The following is a 20,953-nucleotide window of genomic DNA, read 5'->3' as shown; positions in this document are numbered from 1 at the left end:
GGGACAGGCTTCATCAATTTCCGGGCCAGCCGTTGGCACTCTGGGGATCGCCCAGGCGGGGGAACTGAATCAACTGGAGTCTTGCCTTGACGCCGAGCAACCCATTGAGAGGCCTGTGAGTGGCCGCTTGACGCTTGGCTTCCCTCTGGCTCTTCACTGGCTTCGCCTCCCCCAGCTTTCGAAAGAAGCCTGTCTTTCTGATCTAAACCAATCGAGGAAGTCAATGCCCGCCCTCCACTGCGTAGTACTGGTGTAGGACAGGCTAGCGCAGGCACTGCAGGGGAAAACGAGCCCGTCGGTGGCCACATGCATATCCAATATTAGCCCCGTGCCGGCCAATGGTGGGCTCTCAATTCCTCTGGGAATCCTTCTCTCCACCATCATAAATCAAGATTTGCTCGCTCTTACCAAGAAGAATAAGCTACAACGACAAGAATGGTGCTACTCGATGTAGTAAGTCTCTCTCTAGTTTAGCGTCGTCAAGCCAAGAGGCAATGAGATACTTGGTGCCGTCATGGCAAATATGCTTGTTTCTGGCACGGAGTCTTGTTACTGTTTACCGAGTCTCATCGAACTAAGCGCCGTGATGCTGCATTTCCTTGACGTTGGTCCTATTATGACAGCACTGCAGCCATAATGGTAGCATTGATACCTGGGATCCCCTGCGGTATCTGGAACATCAACACGGTGTCGAATCTAGTTGAAACACTTTCTGAAGAGTCACTGGTCACCTTTGGTGGCGGCTAGCATTATCGTGAGTCGTGCTCCTTTGTCACGAGTGAACGAGACACCTACAGATCGTCATCGGGCGGCACAATTCCCAGTCTGGTCGCCGCCCTCGCCCATTGACCTATTGGCGCTTGTAAGTTACACCGATTCATGGTTACTTTACAGCACGGAATGTACATCCTGAGCCAAGACGCGGGGACGCATCAGTCCACACTTTCGTACAGAAATTGATCAGGCATTGCAGCTGCGCGAGTACATGATCGCCTACACCTAATCCAATCCGCTCCTGTTGGTACTCGCCAGCGGGGTGGTCTCCGGCTGTCGGGCACCGAGCAACACCGCAGGTGTCAAGCAATTGTATTCCCCCGTGTTGTCAAACATATCGCACAGTCAGAGAGATCTTGGTTGACTCTTTGTGTTTGAAAGAATTACAGTTTCATGTATCCCCGTGCACTCACAATCCGGGATCCCGCCATGTACGCCAGAGGGGTGCTCGTCTTTTGCCGACCGTCTTACTCGAGCATCGCCCAAAACTCTCCGAGATGAAAGAGACATGCGAGCTACTGCCAACCGGTAGTAGCTTTCGCAACCTTTTTGCAATGCTTGACACACGCTTTCCCCAGAGTGGGAACGGCCGATCGCTCGGAGATGTGCCTTGTTTGGGGACAGCCTCCACACGGCTGTTGGACGGAAACGGGTCGCCCACCAACACTTACAAGCAACCCCGGTCACTCACCGCAGAGGTACATCCTCTTCTCACCTAGACGAGAGCAAGAATTGTGTATCCCGTCCGCATTCTCTTCACGAGGCATGAGCTCACAGAGTCGTAGTAGCAACGACGGGAATTGCACGCTACTGCGTTGTCGGCCTGGCCTGGGGCAAGGGGATGATCCTGCTCTACGCAAGTCCTCTCTCCACATGCAACCCAACCCCAGACCCATCCGAGCTGGGTGCTACGCAGTACACAAGCAGGTAGCAGTAGCTGTGGGATAAAAGGCACAGCTCCTCTCAGCTCCAGGCCCTGTCGCTTTCCTCCCTCTCCCCTTAACCACGCTCGTTCGTTGTTGATCCATTCGCTGTACTGTAACCGTACCTATCCCAGAGCATCTCGATACCTTCACTGCTTAGACTCTTCAGTCCAACCACACAACCCCAAATCAGTCAACATGAAGTACTCTGCTCTCATCGCCGCCGCCGTCGCCACTCTGGCTTCTGCTCAGTGCGTCTCCGACATCCCCAGCTGCGCCCAGAGCTGCATTGAGGACGCTGCTTCCTCTGCCACCAGCTGCGGTGCCACCGACTTTGAGTGCCAGTGCACGACCGCCAACCAGGCTGCTATCCAGGGCGCGGCTACCTCTTGCGTCATCTCCGCTTGTGGTGCTGACGTCGCCGTCAGTAAGTGTCTCCCTCGACTTCTCTTATATTAATTAGGTTCTAATTATGCTTGATAGACGACGTTCTCCCTGCCAGCTCCAAGTTCTGCTCAGCCATCAACGCCGGCGAGACCTGCTCCGAGGGTGGCAGCTCTTCCTCCGCTGCTGCCTCTTCATCAGCTGCTGCTTCCACCTCAGCCGCCGCCTCCAGCTCCGCTGCTGCTGAGACGACGGCTAGCGAGACCAGCGCCAGTGCCAGCGAGACCGAGGCCTCTTCCACCCTGGTTGTCAGCACCACTGTGAGCAGCGCCGTCGAGACCACTGCTGCCCCTTCAACTACCGCTGCGGGCACCACCGCCGCGTCGACATCTGCTACTGCTGTTACCACCGCCGGCGCTGCCATTGCTGGCTCCATGGGCACTCTGGGCATGCTCGTCCTCGGTGCCCTGGCTCTGTAAGCTGCTTACCCTAGCAGTTTCCCATGTGTCAAAAGTACCGGTGTAATATTGGCTACGGAATTTTACCGTTCGCCATGTATGTATTAAAAGATCCCACGGTGGGCTGAAAATAGGACTTCGGTCTGGGCGGGATGTAATAGTCTACAAAAGCATTTTATGGTACATGCAATACATGCCAATATCAAACAACACAAAACACACCTTGTCCATGACCCAAGCAACTCTTGATATGAAGTGGCCCAATTAACACTCGTGTGCATTCACATTCATTGCCCAATTCACATCTGCTAGAGATGAAGCTCCAAGTAACCTTGGATTTAGAGTTGGCGGCCCGGCTTGTGGAGTATCTGTCAAAGTTCATTGCCTGGGCCGGATCAGCCGGAGTATCATCATGAGGGCCTCTGCGCCTCTGATGGCGACGATGACGTCACAGGGTTTACATTACAGATGGTAAGAAATGATATTTTTTGCGCTATACTAAGACGTTGAGACTGCTGACATTGCCTTCTATCACCGGAAATGGTAAGTGTCAGCCCAAGTAGTTTGCAAGTGACTTGAGAGTACAAGTTGATCACAATTGGTAGGTAGGCTTGGAAGACAACCAGCCTTACAAACGGCCTTGAAACTACGCAGTGTGAACAAGAAAGACTCGAACATAGAAGTCATTTATTGCAAATACCTTCGGTGATCACACACGTTCCTTGGACGGATTGTGTTCTGGTAAATTTGACATAGCTTTATAATTGTCTAAATGTTAGTTGGTTTCTGCATCACCTCAGTCCAGGTGGCTCACTTCTTCGCACAAATCGAGCGCAATGCTCAATTGAGAAGCTATTCATGCTATAACATATGATCCAAATAAGAAATCATGCAGACTCTATGCCAAAGTTCTATGCATGCCCAATCTCGCGAGGAAGCATGGCCAACAACGCCTAGAACCCGTCCGTCCAAGTTTATTATCCCGTTCTGTATAACGAACCATCCGCCTAGTAATTAGCTATTTATAGCGAAAGCATACTATTGAAACCGACTATTCCCTCCGCTACGTATGCGTTTTCGTTAGGATTGTCTTCATGCTGGGACATCGAAATCCGACGTCCAATGATCCCATGGCCCCCAACTCCTATCTCTAGCCTTTGGGGTAGTTTCACTTCCAAGGATCGTTCGTCCGAGTTTGTATAATGTGATGCTGGTAGAGAGAACTGTTGAAAGACAGTACATTCATTTCGAGGAATAGTCAAGTCCCCCGTGGAACTATTATGAATATTAACACAAGCTTGTTCTCTCACAGATGCAAGTTCAAGCTTACTAAATGTTGATTGATAGGTCTGAGAGTTTTCCCAAGGCATTGGATTCCGCCGTTGTCAGTCTTATATGGGTCGCGACTGAGCTCTTATGGTCTTTGTGGTTGAAGAAGACAACATTACATGACGGAAATGCTTCGCTCTGAGGTAAATTGGTTGAGAGACGCGTGGATTTGGAATTCAAAACTGCCAAAGCTCCATATCGCCTCGGATCATTCCTAGTATACTGACTCTCGTCGCCGCACATCTTCTCTGATTCTCGCACGATGTTGAGCGATCGTCGAGTTGCAGCAATTGCTATTAATCTTTCAATACGATTCCTGTGACTGCTTATCGCATGTGCCTCAGCTGTAAATAACGTGAACAGACTATCAAGGTGTTTATGACGAAGATCGTGATGGCTTGTCAGCTGCAAGTGCGTACCTTGTTGGACACGCACGCTCACAGATGATCCAACGAAATGACGAATAACGTGTGTATATATATAAGTGTTCATCAAGGTACTCGATTCCATGCAGACCTCACCGCGAGGCATGTTCATAGTACCCAATTGGAGATCTAGCTTCATAGTTGCTTTGTTGTAGTCTCAAACGCTCCAAGCGGCTGATTGAGCAAGTTTGCGTGCAATTGCTCCATCGAAGCCACACTCCCCACAAATACCTACATCGCCGAGAAAGGTGTAAGGCAATACACATTTCAGCATTCCCACAAGCTTTGAGGCGATTGTACACGTTATCACATTTTGGATACATGAAGTATCAATTCCGGAAGACGAGTGAGTGAAATGCCGGCCCTGACTAGGCGAAATCGTTGCGGATTAGAAATCTACCTGAGAAGTCATCCCCCCCCCCCTTTGGGGTTGGAAATGCCTAGAATCTCTTCCAAAGCAGTCAATCATTCCATTTTACTGCCATTCTGGTTCCAAAAGAGCACATTTTCTCCCATCTTAATCACGAGGCGGGACATTTTGTCGTCAGAGCAATGGCCGCGTCCACTTACACCCTCCCGCCTCTCCCATATGGCTACGATGTAGGTCTTCACACTCGATTTTCATAGATGAGCCAATATAGCGACGAGAGATTACTAAAATTGCCTCAATACAGGCGTTAGAGCCAAGCATCTCTCGCCAGATCATGGAGTTGCACCATAGCAAGCATCACCAAACGTACGTGACAAATTTGAACAAGGCCGTCCAGTCTTATGCTGCCGCCGTCCAAGCAAATGATATACCGGGTCAAATTGCGCTGCAGTCCGCCATCAAGTTCAATGGCGGTGGCCACATCAATCACTCTCTGTTCTGGGAAAATCTATCTCCCGAGTCTAGCTCGGATGCCAAACCGGAGGCTGCCCCAAAGCTGATGGCAGAAATCAACAAGACTTGGGGAAGCGTCCAGCGATTCAAAGAAGTCTTCTCGGCTGCACTGCTAAGCATCCAGGGAAGTGGCTGGGGATGGCTCGTAAATGAGGAAGGCACCGGGCTCCGCATCGTGACCACAAAGGACCAAGATCCTGTCGTCGGAGGCGAAACTCCCATATTCGGTGTCGACATGTGGGAGCACGCGTATTATCTTCAGGTTCGCAGAACACCTCCTCAAGTAGGAGCCTACATATCTAATACCTTTTCTAGTACCTCAATGGCAAAGCCGCCTACGTGGACAATATCTGGAAGGTAATCAACTGGAAGACGGCAGAGGAGAGATACCGAGGTGGTCGATCGGATGCGTTCAAGGTCTTGAAGTCGTCAATGTAACCAAGAATTGGACTTTATCATTTAGATTAAGTATGCCTATTTGGTTTTCACAATAGACCCCTATCAAATAATGATACCGAAGTAAGTCCCTACAAAGTGCAATAATGAGACAAGTGGCTCTAGAACAGCCACTGTTTCCTCGTCCCTATCTTGTCTCGTTTAACGCATCTACTATGACCTAGGGGGGGTTGGTATATTTTAAATAAGAAATTATCAGAGTTCATGACTTTGTTATAGAAATTCGGCCAACAGAATAGCCGTGCATTCCGTAGGACTCCCAGTTTACACAGCATCTCTAGCATGCAAATTGGAGAGCCCAGGCGTTCAGACAATCAATAGTCAAGCAAGTGTTCCAAAATATCGTTTATGGCAACAATTTCAACAATACAAGCAAGGAAGAGGCTGACCCGCGAGTGCCTTTTGCAATATCGGAAATGTCTCGTCTTGATTGTTTGCCCTATAAATCAAAGTTTGTGCCATGTCCTACCCCTATTTTCAGTCGTTGATCTAGCAAAATCTCGGATGTCGATCGTCGACAATACGTCCATTTGAAAGAGTGTAAAGGTAGTACAGATCAATAAACTATTGAGCTAGTTTAACCCGGTGCATAGCCACTACAATTGTACCTCCCCGGAGCTCAAGTCGTGATGATGCGTCAAAACATTGTCGACAAATCAGCGGCTGATCGTGATGTGCAAGATACTCCGATACTTGCTTCCATAAGCGTGCTTGTACACCAGTCTCTCCATATTTCGGGCGTTCGATCATCGCAAGTTGCATTTCTCCTGACTTGATGGTACATTTACCGGGCCTTGTTAGGCTGAAGCCAATGTAGGACAGAGATGTAATTTAAGCATGTCAGTCCTTGTATGAATTTTCATTTCCACATATTCCTGTTGTGGAACACATCTAAAGCTCATTGCTTTGCTTCCGAGAGAATGTTTTACGGACTTGCATAGCAATGCCACGGGTTGACTCCTTCCATCATGCCGACTCAAACGGGACCCTGCATGTCAGCCGCTGCAGGAACACTTTATTTCTCGGGATCGGCCAAAATCATGGATAGTCTGTGTCCCCAAACGTTACAGGAACCTTTGCACATGTATATCCTCACGTAATATATACCTTCTCTTTCGTTGTTTGTCAAGATCCGTTACCTCCCGACGGCGGCCTGTCGAGAGTCAACAGTCTCAGCGGCCACTGAGCGGACTATCAAAGATATGCGTTCTCCAGTTACAACCTTTTTTTTTTCAGTAAGTTTATCATCATAGCTGCAAATATAAACTGCTCGAAAGAGCTTTCAGAAGCCAGTAACTATAGTGATAAGCAATGCAATTTCCATGGCCATATGTGATCCGAGACCAGCAGGCAAGAGTGACCTGCCTGTCCGTTGCTATCCGGCTTACTATATTTCTTGTCCAAAGATTTGCTTTCATGATGCAGCTGCACCTGCAGCTGCTGTGGCTAGAGCGATGTTTGTGCTACGAAGCCGGAAACAGCTTCCGCCACCTACATCTTCGTGGCGACGAGTTCTGTACGAGTATTAGGGCTGAAGCTACAACATATGTGCAAATGTGAGAATAAGGACTGTCGATCCAGCAGGCCAACATCCACGGCCATGGTGACAGGACCTACGTGTGAAGGCTGCAAGCCCGTTTCAATCGGATGTCCAGCCAAACTCGACCAGGAGGTGGGACAAACAGGTTGAGGGCTGACAACATGGCGAGGCAATATGACTCCAACCAGCCACTCACTCAACTTGAGGCCAACGGAAGCGCAGCCCGACAGTTTTCAAACGGCGGGCCCGGGAATCTACATAATCACCGCCTAAGTGGCTGCGTTGATGCATACATTGCTGGATCATTGCAGATGTTATCCATGCTTGACACGGATCTTACCATGTTCTTGCGGACGTAGGACACAAATAGAAAGAAAAAATAGAAAAAGAAGACGCTGAGAATACGAGGCAGTTTAGATATAAATCTTTGAAGAATCCAACCATGCCAATACCAAATGCCATGTTCATATGTTCTTTCAAGGCATCTCCACTCGTTAGGGCCTGAAAAGTAAAGAACAGTTGCAATGCAGGGTTTCACTCGTTTAGCCCTGCTCGGCATGGGGTAAGTTTCATTTCATTGTGATGATATCGAATGATATTGACAAGCTACAGTGCTGCCTTCACACACGCCCTGCCTCAACAAGGCTACGGCCAGACAACAACTGTCACTGTCACAGTATGTGGCGAGTCGTGTGCTGTCACATGTACACCATCGACAGTCACAATCATACCGCTTTGTACGGAGTCTACTGGGATTTTGTCGTCTACTACTCCTATTACCGAGACGTCTCTAACAGCACCGACACTCTCATCCGAGACGTCCAGTATTCCGCTCTCATCCATCTCCGGGTTTTCAAGTGCTGGCCCGATAGGAGGAAGTAGCTCTTCAGCTTACTCTTGGACACCGACCGGTAGTTTTCCAATCTCAAGCTCTCTCGTTCCGACACCATCGACAACTGGATTCTCCGAAATTTCCTCTTTAGCCCCTGTCCCTAGCACAAGCTCAGATCTGAGCTCCTCAGCAGAACATTCATCTACCGCAATCATCGAGTCTTCTTCGACCACAGACTTCCCTAGCAGTTCCACGTGGACTTGTACATATGGCCCATTATGCTCATTCAGTATACCTTTAACTGAGACCTCGGAGACGGCACCGATATCTGGAAGCACAAGCCTACCCACTGGTTCAACCTCCGGAGTCGTATCCACGCCAGCTGCTTCCTCAACACCAACCGGAATTTCCTCCACATCTCCGCTTTCGACTAGCATCTCTTCGGTGTACAGTTGCGGTGGGCCTGGAGAGACCTGCTCCCCTAGCCACTCATCTACAGAGACTTCTGAAACAGCACCGGTGTCTTCCAGCACCGGCTACTTCAGTTCTACTTTAATAGAGACAACTTCAACGCCATTCTCATCAGTAACCGAAACTTCTGAGACAGCACCCATTAGCTCGTCTTCGTCCCAGGAGACTGGCTCGACAAGCAGTTCGACGAGCATACACCATACTCGGACGAAAACGCGGACTCATCACTCTCGGACAAAGACAAGAACTCACCCATTCCCATCGTCATCTCAATCCACCAGTCTCAGTACAGGATCCTATGGATCGAGCACGGCTTCGACTCCAGGGGTTTCATCAAGCCCGGGAACGACACTAGAATCAACTCTGCCGATTCGCAGTTCCACCACAAGCGAGGAATTGACGACAGTCATCACAATTGGAACCACCAGCATCATCACAGTTGTTCCGTCAACATCGTCGATTGTGGAGACTTCGGAAACAGCTCCTATCGGGGGATCTAGCTCAACGAGGTTTTACGGATCATCAACGACTCCGGTGACTGAGACCTCCCTGACTCTTCCCACAAGCTGGGGGACTTCTTATACCTCGGAGATCGGCACCTCATCCTCGCTGAATCTATCAAGCACCTATACTTGGCCCGGCACGAGCTCTTATGCCACCAGTCTCACATATGCCACGACTTTGACGGAGACTCTATCGAGCGAAACGAGTGAGACTGCTGGGATTACGTCCTCAGGAGGCTACAGCTCGAGCCCGACGCTCACAACCATCACAGAGACAGTATCAATAAGCTCGACTTATGAGACCTCAGCTACTCTCAGCAGCAGCGTAAGCTCAGGAGGCGGCTGGTCCTCTGGTCTTTCTTCATCGTCCCCGTACACAACCACTGAGACTATCACGGAAACGATTCCTACGCACTCGCATAGTGCCTGGCTCTCGACTTCCTCGGGCTTTTCAGCAACTTCAGACTCGGGACCGATCGGAGGCTCAAGCGCAACAAGCGGCGTTGAGAGCGTGACCTCATCGATTGAATCCACATCGACCGACTACGGATATTCATCGACCCAGACTGAGACAAGCAGCACCGTTATTGAGACGTCCGAGACTGCTCCTGTCGGGGGTTCAAGCACCTCGAGTGGCTTCTGGGAGAGCAGCAGCAGCTTGTACTCGTCGACGAGCGGCGCCAGCGGGGAGACGACGGCGACCGCTCCTCTGTCTTCCTCAACGAGCAGCACTCACGGCTGGCCCGGCGGATACACTTACGCCACGCCATCGACATCTTCAGACACGGCCATCTCTAGTGACAGTCCGGTCCAAGGTTCAGAGACGTCTACTCACGGCGGCAGCTTCCCCACCACCTTCGTGACCACCTCCAAGGCACCATACAGTTCAACAGGGGCAGCATCCAGCACGTCGTCGACTCCGGCTGGCGGGTACGGACATGGAGGATGGGGCTATGGCTACGGCGGCAGCAAGGGTCATCACAACTGGAGAAAGTGGGCTTGGTAGATACATAGACGCGGATCTGCTTGGAAGACTAGCAGCAGCTTAAGGGGGAGCCGTGAGTACAAATGTTGTTGTCGCTATACAGACGGAAGCTGGCATTGGGGCCGTTATTTTTATCTTCTTGACTCTCATTCATATCCGATTCTTACAAGATTAATTCATTGTACACCTCTTGGTTCAAAATTGATACACCCTATGGCTGCTGAAGCCCATGTCTGTACAAGTGAGCAACAGTGACTGACAGTATCCCTAGCCTCCAACATTCAATCTCACACATTTTATGAAACAAGCACACTGGAGATAGAATTTCATTAAAGTAAACTACTGTATGCTTAAACACTGTTTTGCGAATCTGTCCCGGCGCGCTGCCTTTTGGTTCAGAATAAATCATGTCAATTCTACCATTCTCTGTGCTGCCTTGCCATATGCATCTTCTGCATGCGCCAAATTATCCTACAGAGTTGTATTTTCTGAATAATCGCAACTCCTTTCCTTTCCCTCAACTTTACAAGAGAACCATGGCAGCTCCAGCACCCATGGCAACAACCGCATACATACCCACAGCCAGGTCGCCGACGGTCATGAGGTTCTTCATCGGGATAGGCGCGGCAATGTTGCTGCTGGTAGCAGAGCTGCTACCACCAGTACCAGTTGCAGCAACGCTGTTGGCCGAGCTGGCACTAGCCAGCGACGCCGAGCAGCCAGAGGCAACGGCAGCGGAGGTGGTAGTCGCCTGGCCATCAGAGTCACAAGCGTAGGACTGAGAGCCCTGACCCTTGTAGTAGACATCGAGAACATAGCCCAGCTGCTCGGTGGCATTGCACATAGAGTAAGCGCCATAGACACCGGTGGTTGCGTTGGCGTCGATGCCGGCGCATGGGCTTCCATCGGTACCGCAGATGAAGCCGAAGATGTCCCCGTAGGCAGTCGTGTTCAAGCCGGCCTTGGGCACGCATGTTAAAGAGCTGTACATGCATGAGCAAAGGTTGGCATCTGGCGTAGGGGGAAGGTTCGAGGAAGCCTGCCAGTCATCAGACACGTCGGGGCAGGCAGCTGCTGTGTTGCTCGGTGTGTAAGCGTCCATCGAGGTGGAGCTTGGGGTTGCAGCCGCAACTCTAGAGCTCAGAGAGTTGTAATCAGCCAGAGTAGAGGCCTTGGTGCCGGAGACGCTGACGAGACCTATAATATGCCAGTCAGAAGATCGACACTCAAGTTTGCCAAGAACGAGGAGTCTTACCGTAGTCATTGGACTCTTGGAAGTACATGTAGACGATACCGCCGGAAATGACGCCAGTCATATCGTCAGAGTAGAGAGCAGTAGTCTCCTGGAAAATACGCTTGGCAGCACCGCCTTGGGTGTTGCAGCCATACTCGGCGAAGAAGACGGGGACGGAGTAGTTCTTGAAGAAGTCGACCTGAGTGGCGTAACCGGAACCCTCAAAGGTGTTCTGACCGCACCACTCGTAGATGTTGTAGCCCCAGTAATCAATGGACTGCTCGTCTTCACCGCAGTTGAAGTAGTGCGCAATGTTTGCACGGATATCGGCGTCATCATTGGCGGCGTAACCAACACCCATCCATCGGTAACCCTTGTCGGTGATGTAGGCCTTGGTATCACGGACAGCGGCCTTCACGAAAGCCGATGCGGCGGTGTTAGAAGCGTTGTTCGTGACTTCGTTGCCGGCAAAGAAGCCAATGACATTGTCGTACTGACTAAGCTCGTCAATGACATCGGTGTAGCGGGAGTACAGCTCAGTGTTCCACTTGGGGCTGTCCTGTTCGATAGACAGGGACGGCTCGCTCAGATCGGAAATAACGTAGATGCCGGCAGCATCCAGCAGTTTCATGCACGCGCTGTGGTCAAGAGTAGGGTCGATGGCGTAGGTTCTGATGGTGTTGGTGCCAAGGGCCTTCAGGAGGGGCACATCACGCGTGCAGGAGTCCTCGTCGGCGAGAGGATCGACGTAGGTAGTGCCAGAGGTGGTACCTGCAGCGCCGGTGTGCTGCTGGTAGGCAACACCCTTGATGAAGAATTGAGTGCCGTTCTCGTAGAAGAACTTGGTGCCCTATCATCAAGGTCAAAGAGTCAGCAATGGTGGGTGACTCGCTGGGGAGGGCTGTCAAGGAGATAGGAGACGCACCTTCTTGACGATGGGGGGCAATGAAGCGTTGACCTGGCCCAGCAGCGCGAGGGCAGCGACAGACGCGGCAAGCTTTGAGAAGCCCATTGTGAATGGTTTTGGTCGATGTCGACCTCCTCAACGTTTCTACTGGTGATACCGGATGACACGGATAGTGGGCGATGCGCGCGTCGAGATCGTTAACGATTCTGGAAGGATGCGACGGGGTAACAAGCAGTCAATTCGCTTTCCAAAATGTCGGCCTAGTCAAGGATGGGAGTCTGGTGATATGACACGCGTGGAATTGGTGATGGGACGAGAGGCGGTAGGTCTTGTAATGACGTGAGGGTTATCAGATTGGAAACACTCCTGCTGCTCCGATCTGGCCCCTGATTTTCAGCTGGCGGGAAAAACAAACAAGAATTGGTCAGTCAACGAGAGTGAGGAAAGATTCAGTCAAACGAAGGAGCCGGCGGACAACGACGACGACGCACGGCGGAAGAAGGCGTCTCCCAGGCGATGCAGAGACAAAGATTTGGAGGATTGAGGACAAGAAAACAGGAAAAGAGCGAGTGAGAAGAAGTGGTAGTGGTGGTGATACAGTAGGAGCTACCGCTACTTGGAGGGCCAAGAGATATGTAATTGCTTGCTAGTCCAGCGAGTCCAGTTACCACAGGGAAGGGGTCAAATAACTGCGAACCAAGCTAGCAGCAAGCATCCTGGTCTGGCCCGTCTCGATTGGGTAAGAGCGACTGGGCGACACGCACAGGGGATGCCCATTGCGTGGCGGAGCAGCAGATGCGACACTACGGCAGAGGTACATGGTGTTGTGCCCCCGAGACAGTGGGCGCTTCAGGTACCCGACGCGTCGCCGTGGGTCTTCATCGTCATCTCGGTGTTAGAATGATGGTCCATACCGTCTGCCCCCACACGCCTCGCACCGTCTCCCTAGGCCCCACACTTCTCATGCATGCTAATGCTCTATCATATTGGGCGTCACTACAGCAGAGATACTGTTAGCCATCTACAAGATGTCTCGGCCAAATCTTGGCAAAAGCTTGGCACTGCCCCAAACCGCAATCTGAAGAGTCGTGTTTCCAAATAGAACATTCGACCCGCACTGTGCTTCTTTGTCGGATCTGAAATTCGCCTGTAGTCAGATGGACGCCTCCGTTCTGCAACCAACTGGATATCAGAAACAGCCCGTTGCGCTGAGATTCAGCGTGAAATAGGGGGAATTCTCCACTGGAAAACATCCATCAACAATGGATTGTAGTACGTCTCACCCTGCCTCAGCCTGCCTGCCTGTCGTATACCTCCTAGTGCAGTACACTACCGCTACTGTACAGATGATCGTCCCCGATGCCCGTTGATCTACTCGTCTGCCCTGAACATCACCATCAACAATCAATGCAACTCCATATAACATATCTCCTCTCTCTCTATGCCCCTCTATCTAGAAGAGGCAGATCCTCTTCAAATTCCACGTCGAACCGTGCCGGTCAATTCCACGCAGACACTCGACAAATGAAAGCCTGCGGAATATCTTGCTTGCTGCGGCCTGCTGGTTCAGCCCGTGAGCGCTGAAATGTAGGGGGCCCTAAGACCGCCGCCCCGAGTAATGTTGTCTCGCCCCCTCGATACTGCCAACCTTGCGAACTCGCTGCAATAAGCTTTCAGCAACGCCTCGTCGCCAGTTACTATCGCCGCCCAGTCTTGGTGGGTCGGTGGGCAACAAAGGGGCGGTCCTGGAATGGACGGATTGCGCGTCGATCCACCCGTTGTAATGGAGGGGCTAATAGCGTAAAAGCCGTTCAGATGCCAGCCATCGATGCTGCCCGTCAGCGTGAAGGATACGCCAGCCTGCCGTGGTGAGCACATTGTGCCACACAGATCTAGGGCTGAATGGATGGATGGCTTGCGGTGGGATTCGCGGATTGCTTTCATGGCATGAGTGTGTGGAGATGCTCTGATACGAGACTCTTGGGAAAGTCCCATCCAGAAATATCGTGATATGCTTGTTCAACGCCGTAGCTTGTAATAGGCTTTGCCCACTACAAGTAAGACGGCGTCCCAGAGCTCATAAGTCTCCCACATGATCGTCTTGATAAGGCCACACATGTTTGCGGTGTGATTGACAAACGTTTCGTTGCGGGTTGTAAGGTCTTGGATCTTCTGGTGTCCTGTATGAGGAGTTGGACTCCTTTAAAATGTGCTTCTTGGCAAATTGATATTGTGATGCTTTGATGAGCACAAGTGTAAATGCTACTTGTGGAAAGGGATTACACATGTCTTTATCCTTTCTGCTCAAATTCCCAAGTTCTCTTGCTCTGTCACGCCACCCTTGGTGCAGAGAAGCCTGAGGACCTGAGTCATCCCAATTGGTTAGGTCTCGTGCGCAGCCTTCGGCTGTGCAGGTGCTCTGTAACATGTTCACAAGGCTGGAGGATTAGGCAGATCATGCGGCGACCAGTGGAATTTGCTCGAATTTCACAGCCCGGCAATAGTCCTCACTGCTCATCATCTTGGCTGCATCTTCTGCATGTTCACCGTACGTCTCGACCGTCGGCCCATTACGGTAGCCGGCGCGAAGCGGCGAACATCATTACAATGTCGGCTTACATCCCGCCATGAGCGTCCCGTGCCTCCCGCATCGTCCCTGTACAGCATTCACTGCCCCCTGAGGCAATCCACAGCGCCGTTGCAGGTGACTGCCGATCGGCAGGGGCTGTCAATCCTCGATGGACAACTGTAAACGTTTGAATCCCTTTCTACCAACACAGGCACTGAGAAATCAGAACGCAGTGGGCGCTTCTCTTTTGTCCCCTCTTTTCATTTACTTACCACCACAGCTGGGTGCCGATCCAACGGACCGATGCTGATGCTCGTATTGAAGGGTTAAATAGGTCTGATACCTTCAATATTACAACACTGGACTGGTCTTCTTGAAAAGCTATAGCTGCTCAAGGAGTGCTGTAACTAAAATCCCTTCGGGGGTGTGCTAGTGGGCTTTCTTTACAAGTATCAACCAGAGTTCATAATAGCTAAGTATGCTACCTAGCCGCAAAGATGAGATTTGCTTGCCGCGAAATTCACTTTCATGTTTCGTGATGATGATCAGAAATATCCCTTCTGCAATAAGGATGTTTGCGTATTCATAGAATCAACTCCTCAAGAGATAGCTGCCTTGGTTAGCTGATTGCACCAGCTGACATTCGAATAATAGAATCTTGCAGTTTACGAAAAGAACTGAAACGAGGAAAGACACGGATGAGGTATGTCAACGGTGAGACCTCTATCCACATGGTGGATGAATCGGAAGAGTTTCTTGGGCTGGTATCAAGTGAAGAGACAAAGATCACGTGTAGAGCCTGTGACGTCAAATCGAAGCCCCGCGTAAGGCGGTGAGTCTGGGCTTGATGCGAAATGACTGTAAATGACAATCATTATTGAGGTAGCTGGCATGCTATGTTGATTTTCAGTGCACTGTGAATTTACTGTTTCTCAGTAGGGTCTATATTTAGGGAAAATCATGTATGGTGTCTTTTCTCATGGTTCGGGTTTGACACAGCAAACGCTGAACCTGAGAAATCCTCAAGATATTGGTGCCTAACACTGACAAAGGACAAGCGCTGAGATCCTGTTACTACAGTACTAGATTATTACACAGATTATATGGGAATTCTGGTACAACACAAGGTACTTTCTTATCTGGGTCTCGGCACCCCCTCTAGTTTCCTGGTATCGGTTATCAGAAACTCGAAAAAAATCAGAACAGCCCCACCAAGGCGAATTCCATTTTCCCCCACCTTGATTGACCAACTCGAAGTCGACCATTTCACAGCACTTTCTTTTATCAGAGGCGGGCCGACGAACCTCTTTTTTTCTTGTTTACACAGCGTCCTAAACCTCGTAGACCGGCCATCGAGGATCTTGAACCCCCTGACGAACACGTTCACACTACAGATTCCCCGCCTGAAAAACCGCCACCATGGTGTCTGCCTCCAAGGAGAAGCGCCTCGCCAAGAAGGCCGCTGACGGCAAGAAGACGACCGTCTCGCGATCCAAGGCTGGCTCCAAGAACGCAAGCACAGCCGCCTCTGTCAACGGCGATGAGACTCCCCCTCAGCAGCTCGATGCCAACGGCAACCCGATCGAGAGCGACGAGCCCGCCACCGGGGCTGATAAGAAGGATGTTGTGGAGCGCCTAGCCGCCCAGATGGACAAGCATGGTCTGTCTGACCGTGTCACTACCGGTGTCCTGGCATCCACCCCCACAAGCAAGGACGTCAAGATCTCCAGTGTCAGCTTGGTGTTCCACGGTCGTGTCCTGATCACCGATGCAACACTCGAGCTGACCTACGGTCGTCGATACGGCCTTTTGGGAGAGAACGGCTGCGGAAAGAGTACACTGATGAAGGCCATCGACAAGCGAGAATACCCCATCCCAGAGCACGTTGATATCTACCTACTCAATGAGGGTGCTCCCCCAACAGATCTGGGTGCTCTGGAGTGGGTTGTCAAAGAGGCCGAGAATGAGTTGGAGAGGCTAGATAAGCTAGCTGAGAAGCTGCTGGAAGAGGAGGGCCCCGAGAGCCCGGTGCTGATGGATATCTACGACGTACGTGTGAAGTGCGACCTCATGCATGATAGTTCCGACTAACTTTTCGGCAGCATATGGAGCAGATGGACCCTTCAACCTTCGCCACCCGAGCCTCTCTCATCCTCACAGGTCTTGGTTTCAACAAGGTTACAATCAACAAGAAGACCAAGGACATGTCTGGTGGCTGGAGAATGCGAGTAGCCCTCGCCAAGGCTCTCTTCGTCAAGCCCTCGCTCCTGCTACTTGACGACCCTACTGCCCATTTGGATCTCGAAGCCTGTGTGTGGCTCGAGGAGTATCTGAAGAAGTGGGAGCGTACCCTGGTTCTTGTTTCTCACTCGCAGGATTTCTTGAACGGAGTCTGCACGAACATGATCGATATGCGCATGAAGCAGCTTATCTACTACGGTGGTAACTACGATTCTTATATCAAGACTCGATCAGAACAGGAGACGAACCAGATGAAGGCATACCAGAAGCAACAAGACGAAATTGTACACATCAAGAAGTTCATTGCTAGCGCTGGTACTTACGCCAACCTGGTCAGGCAGGCCAAGTCTCGACAAAAGATTCTGGACAAGATGGAGGCAGACGGTTTCATCCAACCTGTCCACCAAGACAGGGTTTTCAGTTTCCGCTTTGCCGATGTCGATAAGTTGCCTCCTCCGGTCCTTTCCTTCGACGATGTCACCTTCTCTTATTCCGGAGACGCCAAAGATGACCTGTATCGCCACATCGATCTCGGTTTCGACATGGACTCCCGAACGGCTCTGGTGGGCCCCAACGGTGTTGGCAAGTCTACTCTCCTACGCCTTATGACCGGCAAGCTCTCTCCCACTGCTGGTGTTGTCACAAGACACACTCATTTGAAGCTCGGCCTCTACTCGCAGCACTCGGCTGAGCAGCTGGATCTGACGAAATCTGCCCTGGATTTCGTTCGTGACAAGTACAGTGACAGATCTCAGGATTACCAGTACTGGAGACAGCAGCTCGGAAAGTATGGTCTCTCTGGAGAGTCTCAGACTGCCCTGATCGGCACTCTGTCCGAGGGTCAGAAGAGCCGTATCGTCTTCGCTCTGCTGGCCATTGAAGGACCCAACATGCTGTTGCTTGACGAGCCCACCAATGGCCTGGACATTCCGACCATCGACAGTTTGGCTGATGCTATCAACGCCTTTAGCGGTGGTGTCATTGTTGTCAGTCACGACTTCAGGTAAGCTACCGTCAACCTCTAGACCTCCTTTACCCTTTAGACTCTTCGCTAATAACATATTTTCCAGACTGTTGGACAAGATTGCTAAGCAGATCTTGGTGTGCGAGAACAAGACTATCAGACCCTGGGATGGCTCGATAGGAGAGTACAAGAACTACCTGAGGAAGAAGATGATCTCTGCAGGTGCCGTCTGAGGTTTGGATAGTCTTCATGAATGGACGAGCGGTGGCAGCAGATGTGCCTCGGGATGGTTCTTACACATAGAATGACATGAGAGTCCTGGGATACGAGCGCCTACAAATGCATTGTCGCATCTCTCTGCGAAAGACGCAGCGACGCACGTGGGGTAAAAGCATGAAGAAGGAAAGACGCCGTCCGTGGACAGACCATCACGGCGCGCACCAAGTTTTCGGTACTTCACGGGATAGATTTCTGAATTGATATTCTCACCAAAGTCTTAACATGTTGGCGTGTAATATTAGCAGCTTATTCTACGCCAAGAAGTGCGTGGGCGGTTGTGGATGCCATCTTTTGCCACCTCCTGCCGAACACCCAGTAGTTGTTCTATTCACCATCAACCATAGTTTTTATTCGGTGTTGAGATCTAAAATCCGGATGTCTGGCACCTACCTCCCGAGCTACCTGACCTTTGGGCTGCTTCGGTGGAGCGCCAGCTATCTCCGACCCTGATGTGGCAGGTGCGCGCCATTATGATTGTTCGCTGTTTCCTTCCATACTCTCTCTCTCTCTCTCTCTATCTCATGGGACGTCCCTTCCTTTGGCTCTCAGGTATTGTCTATAAGCATCGTGACATATCACATATCAACTACTGAGTAGTATTGCTTCCCAATTAGGTGGGCAGTTTACATGATTTTTTGACACGTGTGGAGGAGGAGATGCTGCCCGAGTCATTCATACGATCGAATCAATCGTTCAGCACTGCCTGTGTGCTATGGGCTGGTGAAGGTGCTGGGCACATACCTAGCTAGGCTGATCCGCGGTGGATTATGCCCTGGGGCATGAAGGAATCCTGGTGCCGTATCGCCTGGAAGAGAACGAGATCAGTACCCAGGCTCAGCCAGGTAGTTTCGGCTGGGCGAAGTTGGCTGGCCCAGGCCATTTTTTGGGGCTGGCCGCGCCGCTTTCCCTCTTTGGAGTCATGCACGTACCGCATGGCAGCCCGAGCGGCTAAAATCCGACCAGGGCTGATCCCATCTCAAAGACCTGGAGTAGGTGGGTGCTGTTAGGGAGAGTAACTATAATTGAGACAGAAATGTTGGCAATACTGCTGAACTGATGTGTGAATTCCTTTGTTGTTCAGCTGAAAGACTTTGCAAAGTCTAGATGCAGCTTGCTTGCATCACTGTATCGAGCGAAGAGAGTGTTGGTCCTATCCGTGAGCAAACAGACACTTCTCATGTCTCCTTTGTATGAGGCACTTTGGCACTGTCAGCAAAGCAGTCAATCCATCGTGGCCTTTCTTTGGGACGAGATCAATCAGATGGGGATGGGGAAAATGAAGCCATCCCGGGAGGACGCAAGGGCGAGAGATGGCCGCCCTAACAGCATGTGCTGGGGTTTACCGCATAGTATGGAGGTAGCAAGGTAGGTAGCCACCATACTGAGAGGTACCTAGGTAGGTACCTCAGGTAAGTACCTAGCACACAGCCTGACGTCGGGAGCCGGGGGGTTGCAGGGCCGTAGGCAGGGCTAGTGCGGTTAGTTTTGGAGTTGCGCGGACTGGATGGATCGATCACCTTCGCGAAAGTGAGAAGAGAACAGCGACGGGCGGGCGTCAAAGGGGGCTCTCTCCCAGGCCAGACCACAGCTTTTCGGGTTGGGGGAATAGCAGGAGAAGGAGAGGAGACGAGCAGGAGGATACCATCCATCCATCCATCCAGCCAGCCATCCATCTGTAGCATTAGCATAGAAACAACAACACGCAGAGCAACAAACCGGCATGTGGCCAAAATCATTCTTTTCACCCCATTTGCATCAATCCACCCGACCAACCCATCCATCCATCGTGGAATAGCATCACGTCGCCATTCCTTCTTCGCTTTCCCCTTCTCGCCATCACGCAACTTTCCCCTTCTCGCCATCACGCAACTTTCCCCCCCTCCGCCCCCTTCCATTCCATCCCATCTGTCATCACCACCGCCATTTTGGGCCGATTTTCCATCGCATCGCCGCCTCTCCAACAACACCGGCTGGCCCTCACCACTGCACCACCACGTACTCCGGTGATGCCCTCGGCTGGTCTGCCACCTTGTCCTCCGTAAAACACCGCGACCGCCTCCGCAAACTACCGGAGAGATCTCTTCGTGGCCGTCTCGCGAGCCAACACCGCCAACACACGACGTCCTGACTGCCCCCTTGCTGCGCCGTGCTGTCGACGAGACAATCGTGCCATCGTTGGCCTGAGTTGCACCGTCGCTTGATAATCTCGTCAATCATAGATCCTCCGCCCAGGCCATCGTCGCCAGCTCTCCGCAGCCCTCGATTCCAATCACCGAGCCACTGCATCTCTACGCCCATCGCCATCCCGGCCAGTCCAGCTCTGCACAGCCAGATAGGGACTCTGCTGTAGTCAGCTATCGTTAAATTATCAAGTAGCAACACTGCGATTCGAAAGAGCGACAACCCTCCCGCTGACGCGTATCATCGACGGTGCATGCACACATGGGTCGCTGAGGACAGCAAATCTGACATCAGAGGCGATCGAGGGAATTTTTACGAGAGGAGAACTGTGCAGCCAGCCAGCAAGATGGACTCGGGCAATTTCCATTCCACCGTGCTGCAAAGACCACCTGGTCTGCACGATTATGACGAGGATGATGATAGACGACGCCGTGACATTTTGAACCCGGCGACCAGCAGCAACAGTGGACCGCTGGCTCCTGGGCCACCACCACCACGGTCCTCGTTCAATCTCAGATCTCCGACACAATCTGACTTCCACCACCCACCTCCCTTTTCTGCATCCCCATCATCAACATCGTCCTCGCAGCCCGCGAATGCAAACGGCACCACCCG

At 51.4% G+C, this 20,953-nt stretch overlaps 5 protein-coding genes across 5 annotated transcripts; 3 read left to right on the top strand and 2 right to left on the bottom strand.

Annotated features, from left to right (window-relative positions):
- Window positions 1-1,895: 1,895 nt before the first annotated feature.
- Window positions 1,896-2,560, top strand: UCRPA7_5749 (putative cfem domain-containing protein; the record flags this gene model as incomplete). Its single annotated transcript, XM_007918293.1, has 2 exons — window positions 1,896-2,124; window positions 2,181-2,560. 2 exons carry the CDS (start codon window positions 1,896-1,898, stop codon window positions 2,558-2,560), a joined length of 609 nt encoding a protein of 202 aa, XP_007916484.1.
- Window positions 2,561-4,997: 2,437 nt separating this feature from the next.
- UCRPA7_5748 (putative superoxide dismutase protein) lies at window positions 4,998-5,614 on the top strand (the record flags this gene model as incomplete). Its single annotated transcript, XM_007918292.1, has 2 exons — window positions 4,998-5,438; window positions 5,492-5,614. 2 exons carry the CDS (start codon window positions 4,998-5,000, stop codon window positions 5,612-5,614), a joined length of 564 nt encoding a protein of 187 aa, XP_007916483.1.
- A 2,449-nt stretch (window positions 5,615-8,063) lies between these two features.
- On the bottom strand, window positions 8,064-8,441 carry UCRPA7_5747 (hypothetical protein; the record flags this gene model as incomplete). The annotated part of the gene is made up of 2 exons (XM_007918291.1): window positions 8,064-8,245; window positions 8,300-8,441. The coding sequence occupies 2 exons, from the start codon at window positions 8,439-8,441 to the stop codon at window positions 8,064-8,066; spliced, it is 324 nt and encodes a 107-aa protein (XP_007916482.1).
- Window positions 8,442-10,486: 2,045 nt separating this feature from the next.
- Window positions 10,487-12,209, bottom strand: UCRPA7_5746 (putative glycoside hydrolase family 72 protein; the record flags this gene model as incomplete). Its single annotated transcript, XM_007918290.1, has 3 exons — window positions 10,487-11,160; window positions 11,219-12,047; window positions 12,123-12,209. The coding sequence occupies 3 exons, from the start codon at window positions 12,207-12,209 to the stop codon at window positions 10,487-10,489; spliced, it is 1,590 nt and encodes a 529-aa protein (XP_007916481.1).
- Window positions 12,210-16,092: 3,883 nt separating this feature from the next.
- UCRPA7_5745 (putative atp-binding cassette sub-family f member 2 protein) lies at window positions 16,093-18,111 on the top strand (the record flags this gene model as incomplete). Its single annotated transcript, XM_007918289.1, has 3 exons — window positions 16,093-16,722; window positions 16,776-17,917; window positions 17,985-18,111. 3 exons carry the CDS (start codon window positions 16,093-16,095, stop codon window positions 18,109-18,111), a joined length of 1,899 nt encoding a protein of 632 aa, XP_007916480.1.
- Between the last annotated feature and the right edge of the window lie 2,842 nt (window positions 18,112-20,953).

This window comes from Phaeoacremonium minimum, assembly GCF_000392275.1.
Source record: "Phaeoacremonium minimum UCRPA7 unplaced genomic scaffold PA7_03_scaffold_433, whole genome shotgun sequence".
In the NCBI taxonomy this organism is placed as follows: Eukaryota; Fungi; Ascomycota; class Sordariomycetes; order Togniniales; family Togniniaceae; genus Phaeoacremonium; species Phaeoacremonium minimum.
This window is presented reverse-complemented; position numbering and strand designations above follow the sequence as displayed.